Source organism: Trichechus manatus, unplaced genomic scaffold, assembly GCF_000243295.1.
Source record: "Trichechus manatus latirostris isolate Lorelei unplaced genomic scaffold, TriManLat1.0 scaffold00004, whole genome shotgun sequence".
In the NCBI taxonomy this organism is placed as follows: domain Eukaryota; kingdom Metazoa; phylum Chordata; class Mammalia; order Sirenia; family Trichechidae; genus Trichechus; species Trichechus manatus.
In genome coordinates, this window is record NW_004443940.1 from 14141612 (window position 1) to 14147809 (window position 6198).

General features: G+C 44.5%; 1 protein-coding gene across 5 annotated transcripts in view; it reads right to left on the reverse strand.

Moving 5' to 3' along the window:
• Positions 1 to 6198, reverse strand: part of ARHGAP25 (Rho GTPase activating protein 25) — a 118922-nt gene that overhangs the window by 104530 nt on the left and 8194 nt on the right. The window contains exon 1 of one of the 5 annotated variants that reach the window (XM_023733105.1): positions 3396 to 3766. The exons of 3 other annotated variants lie outside the window; for them this stretch is intronic. Coding sequence is in view for 1 of the 2 variants with exons in the window: in XM_023733103.1 (XP_023588871.1) it covers positions 3396 to 3405 (10 nt within the window). In the remaining variant the exon portion in view is untranslated. Of the gene's footprint in view, positions 1 to 3395; positions 3768 to 6198 lie in introns of those variants that run through there. One more of the 5 variants, XM_023733103.1, reaches the window with a different exon arrangement.

The window sequence follows — 6198 nt, forward strand, 5'->3', positions numbered from 1 at the left end:
TTTAAGATTTTCCCGATGGTTATGAGGGTGAGAGAGACGGGAAGAGGATTTAAGGGCATTTGTGGTGCAAATGATTAACATGCTCAGCTAACCAAAAGTTTGGAGGTTGGAGTCCACTCAGAGGCACCTTGGAAGAAAAGGCTGGTGATGTACTTCTGAAAAACCAGCCATTAAAATCCCTATGGAGCACAGTTCTACTAGTCTGACACACGTGGGGTCACCATGAGTCAGGGTCGACTCGACAACAAGTGGTTCAGCAGTGAATTTAATGCTGGAATTAGAAATATTTGGTAAGGAAGGCATACTGGGGTGATTGATAATGAAAAAGTGGTGGGACCAAAGGATTGGTGGCTCAATGAGGTCAGAGAGTGGGTGGGCTGGGCACAGAGGATAGGGTGGTCACAGAATGGGAAGCCCAAAAGTGAGATTTCTCAATGGTACAATTACAGAGGGTGACATGGTTTACTTATGACTATGAGTGGCTGAGGTGGGAAGAGGAAATATTATTGGAGCTGAGGACATCAAGGAATACTACTAATAACAAGAACATCAACTTATTGCCAGGCACTATGCTAAGTGATCTGCACACATATTTGATTCTCACAACAACTCTAGCAGTAGACAGCACTACTGTTCCCATTTTTCACATGAGAAATGCAGGCACAGAGAGATTAAGGAGACTTGCCTGAATTCAAAGAAGTGATAGGCTGAACCGGAAATCAAACCCATGTTTATATGCCTTCAACACCCATGCTCATAAAGACCGCCCACTAAAAGCCCTCAGGTGGGGCTTCTTGGTTAGAGTCTCCCTTACCCAGCTCCCCGCCCCGCCCCACCGCGCCCCTCTCCCAAAGAAACACTTTTTATCTGGAACCTTCCTTTTTTCCTGTGAAGACACAAAGGTGACTAAACCATCAGTCGCTTTCATTATAATGCTGGGCATTTCGGGCCACAGAATGATGAGGGTGGGCGGATATGGGGATAATTTTGTGCTGACAGAGAATCGGTTAAAGCCAGGGCTTTCAGAAGAAAGATACCGAAACAGACCAAATTTATCTGTACAAATGCAACTACATTGCGTGAGTGCGCCCTCTACTGGCTCTTATTCAGAATAGCAAGCTGAGGTTGGCCCTCTACTGGCTCTTCATCTGAATAGCAATCTGGGATTGGAAACTTGATTGGTGTTTTTTGGAAAGAGGATATATAGACATGAATTAACAACTAAAAACTTGCCCCTTATAATATTTTGGGCCTATCGTTTAATTGGAGCCCTGGTGGCGCAGTGGCTAAGAGCTCGGCTGCTAACCGAAAGGTCGACAGTTCAAATCCACCAGCCGCTCCTTAGAAACCCTATGGGGTAGTTCTACTCTGTCCTATAGGGTCTCTATGAGCAGGAGTCGACTCCACGGCAAGGGGTTTGGGTTTTGGGTTATGGTTCATTTGGGCAAGGAAAACTGTAGTTACAGAACAGACCCTGTGTCAACTTTGGAAACGGCACAATCTCAGTGACACAGCTTATGAACATCTCTTTCTCGTTCATGGAACAGCCTTCGCTCTGAATATTTCCCCAGCTAGGCTAGGAGCTACTTGAGGTCAGGATCTTAGTCTTTTTTAACTTTTTCCCCTTGTGCCTAGTTCAATGCCCAGAAAACATACTGTGACATAATATTTTGAGGAAAAGGAAAGTAAATTTACTAGTAGGGGTAGTAGGATTGTCTGGCACTGTTGAATGCTCACTTAAGATGATTGGTCAGAAATTTAAAGTGAATCCCAGCAACTCTGTGGTCTGATTTTATCCAGCAGTGTTCACTGACCAACAAACGTGTGTTGACAAGAATAAACGAAAGATGAGCAAAGCAGTACAGTTTCATAGAAGAAAAGGAATTAATCTTACTTGGGGGTTTCAGGAGGGGAGCAGAGTTGGCCGTGGTGATGGGAAGGGAGGGACAGAGTTGAAAAAAAATCCAGAAAGCTGAATGGCAAACTAAGGGGCCAGATACAGGTTTCACAAGGACAGGTCTTTTTGTCTGCCTCTGGAAGGAAGAACCCTGAAATATGACTAGCAGCATGGCTCCCAGTCCTTCCAGAGAAAGTGTGAGCCAGAATAAAAGATTTTGTAAAAGCAGATGGAGGAGAATAGCATGGCAGGTTCCATAGGCCAAAGAAAGGCTGTGGAGGGACTTCTGATCTTGGGGACTAGAAGAAAAGAATAATAATTCAGTTTAAAGACATTTTCCCATAACTTTATTTTTACCCTAAACTGTGTGGCCTCATCAGAAACTCAATTCAATTCCTGAACACGTCCAAACACTTGGAGGGACAGAGTAGCTGGGGCTGGGGCCTGGGGACCGTAGTTCTGGGTCACATCTAGGTTAATAGGTATAACAAAGTTTAAGAAAATGTTCTGCATCCCACTTTGGTGAGTGGTGTCTGGGGTCTTAAAAGCTTGCAAGCAGCCATCTAAGATGCATCAATTGGTCCCGACCACTTGGAGCAAAGGAGAACAAAGAACACCAAAGACACAAGGAAAATATTAGCCCAAGAGACTAAAGATCCACGTAAACCAGAGACTCCACCAGCCTGACACCAGAAGAGCTAGACGGTGCCCGGCTACCACCACCGACTGCCCTGACGGGGAACACAACAGAGTCCCAGATGGAGTGGGAGAAACGTATGGAGCAGAATTCAAGTTCACGTAAAAAGACCAGACTTAGTGGTCTGACGGAGACTGAAGGAACCCCTGAAACTATGGCCCCCGGACGCTCTGTTAACCCAGAACTAAAACTATTCCCGAAGCCCACTCTTCAGACAAAGATTAGACAGGACTATAAAACAAAAAATAATACACGTGAAGAGTGTGCTTTTTAGTTCAATCAGATACACGAGACCAGACGGGCAGCTCCTGTCCGGAGGCAGAATGAGAAGGCAGGAAGGGACAGGAACTGGTTGAATGGACACAGGGAACTCGGGATAGAAAGGGGGAGTGGGCTGTCACATTGTGGGGACTGCAACTAATGTCACTAAACAATATGTATATAAATTTTTGAATGAGAAATTAACTTGAGCTGTAAACATTCACCTAAAGCACAATAAAAAAAAAAAATTCAATTCAAGAAATACATGGAGTACCTATCACAATTACTGCATTAGTTTTCTCAGACCTGGAGAGCTGGGAAGAGAGCGGCTTTCCTGGTTTTCACAACGAGAGTCCCATGTGTCAGGAGCCCCCGAGTCCCAGGCAAACTGGGGCATCTGGTCACCCTGGCTGGGCAGGAGAACTCAGAATGGCTCGGGGAGAGAAGACGGTGCCCAAATGAAGAGAAAATAGATCAGTCTCAGGAGAGAACAAAGGGCCTCGGCTAAGAACAACTGGAGGTGACAACTAGATGCTTTACCTGTTATCATTGTAACTCTGGGCTACGTGCAGGCGGAGATCCTCACCTACCAGCAAAGTGGTGTTCTGGGTTCTAAATACCAGGTGCACAAGATGGAAGGCAGAAGGATGCTGTGCAGCGTGAGAAGGAAAGAAGGCATCCACGACAGCCATTGGGTAGCAACAGTGGAACCGAAGGCAAGGAAGAAGGGAGCCTCACTCTGAAGGTTCTGTTGTTTCCTCGCAATTAAGTAAAAAATAATGATGTGAAAATGAGCACTGGACCACGTGCAGGATTCTTACAGCAAACCGGAAAACCACTGCTGCTGTAACCCACATGGAAGTGATCACAAACTGCTCACCACTGAACCCCACCGAGGCCCAAACGGACAATTTGTAACTTCACTTCAGAGTCTGGAGGTACATGTGACAGTGGGAGGCAGTTAGGGCTCTGGCGGAAGTGGCTCCAAGGAATGGGGGAGGGTCTTCCAGGCAGTGCACAGCCCAGAGTCACCCTCTTCCTACCTAAAATAAGGGGAGCTGAGGAACTGCCCCTGTCACAACAGCACCAAGACAGTGAGTGGCATTTCTACAGCAGGCATTCTGCAGGGAACTTACCAAAAGTTACCAGTTATCCTTACTGGAAAGTCACAACTCCGGCATTTTAGTGATTTAGGAAAGAACTGGCAAACACCAACTGTTGTAGTCATCTTGTGCTGCCATAACAGAAATACCACAAGTGGATGGCTTTCACAAAATGAAATTCATTTTCTCACAGTCTAGTAGGCTAGAAGTCCGAATTCAGGGCATCAGCTCCAGGGGAAGGCTTTCTCTCTCTGTTGGCTCTGGAGGAAGGTCCTGGTCATCATCAGTCTTCCTCTGGACTAGGAGCTTCTCTGCACAGGAACCTCGGGTCTAAAGGACGTGCTCAGCTCCCGGTGCTCCTTTCCTGGTGGTATGAGGTCCCCAATTCTGTGCTTGCTTTCCTTTCCTTTTATCACTTGTAAGGTAAAAGGTGGTGCAGACCACACCCTAGGGAAACTCCCTTTACATTGGATCAGGCATGTGACCAGGGTAAGGGTGGTGTTATAATCCTACCCTAATCCTCTTGAACATAAAATTACAATCACAAAATGGAGGCCAACCACACAATTCTGGGAATCATGGCTCAGCCAAATTGATACACACATTTTTGGGGGGACATAACTCAAACCATGACACCAACCAACCAAACAAACAAATAAAAAACAGTTACAGTTATGCAAACATAGTTGAAACCATTCACGTGCATTAAGGAAGGACTGCACCTTCAACCATTGGGAGTCAGAAACAAGACAGGACCAGTCAAGTACAGACCAGCATGGTAGCCGTGAGCCAAGGACCGACACTGGTCAGGAAAGATGATCAACAGATACTGTAAAGACCACGTGTTTAAAAAACAAAGTAAAACTAAACTGGTGCAAGACAAATGAACCCTAGCACTATGGGCTATGGCTTTCACCAATGACTTGGTTAGAAGGAGTTAGTATCAGACCTCCATTGCAGTAATGCCTGTAATGATGATGACGATGATGACCGATGTTTAGGCACTTAGCATGTGCCCATTATTATGCTAAGGGTTTACAAAGATTATTTCCTTTAATCCTCACAATAACCGTATAGGTTAACACTATTATCATTTCCATTTCACAGATGAAGAAACTGAGGACCAAGGTCACAAATCTAGCAAGGAATGGTGCTGGGATTCAAATTCAGGAAGTCTGACTCTAAAATCATTTTTCTAACCACTATACAATTGCTGGTTTAGACATTGTCTGAAAATTATTTTTGTGAACTATTTAAAATTATTTTGAAATTACACAAATTAATCTGCACTGGTCTCAGAACCTCTATGCTGTAGCACTTCCTCTTTCACTTTGAAACTCCCAAACCCAAGGAAGCACACAAATTGTTCAATAGCCAAAGGCCAGGGCGCCAGAAGTCCAGCACCACTTTCCCCCAATGGAATTAGGATCTCTGTGTGCACATTTTGGGGTGGGCAGGTGATCTGTGGCGGGAGAGAGGGAGAGAAGCAGCTGCACTCTGAGTTAGTCACTGTGACTCACCTCAAAACTTACAGAGAATATGTCATAGCATCAAAGCTGAGAAACACTTTCTGCAGCAAGGTGAAGGTGTAGTTCAGAGAGTATCAGCATAAGAGGCATGGCAGCAGGAATGAATGCTCATTGTAAGGGGCCTGTCACATAGAGGTGAGCAATACATGTTTTATAAATGAATGGATAAAATGACTGACCAGCCTGAATGTACTGAGGATACCATAATTTTCTGTCATTCCAGGGAAAGAATATGTGTTTTCATAGAGCTGTGTTTTCATTTGTGAACTCAACAGAACCAACCCTCAGCACTGATGTTCTTTGAACACCATTCTAAGAAAACTTGTAATGCTCAGCTGTTACTCAAAAATATGAAATCTACCCGCAGGATATCTGAGGAGTTATGTACTGATATATTGCATATACTTGTACTCCTTTCTGAAAAAAAAAATAGGGTTTTCATATTCAAAACCAGTTTGCAATTAACACATACATTCTTATGAAAGGAGAATATAAGTATGCTAATCAAATGGGTGAAAGTCATTGGGCTTGAGTTTCAAATTTAGCTTTGAGATTCCTGGCAGCCAAGATGAAGAAGGAAACAGTAAGTTGCACCACTGTCTTGTCAAAAAGGACGAAGCATAGTGGTCTCTCAAAGGAGACAGTATTTCTAAGCACTGAATTCTCAAGTTTTTCACGTAGAGTTATGCATGGGAATCACTGGCATTGTCC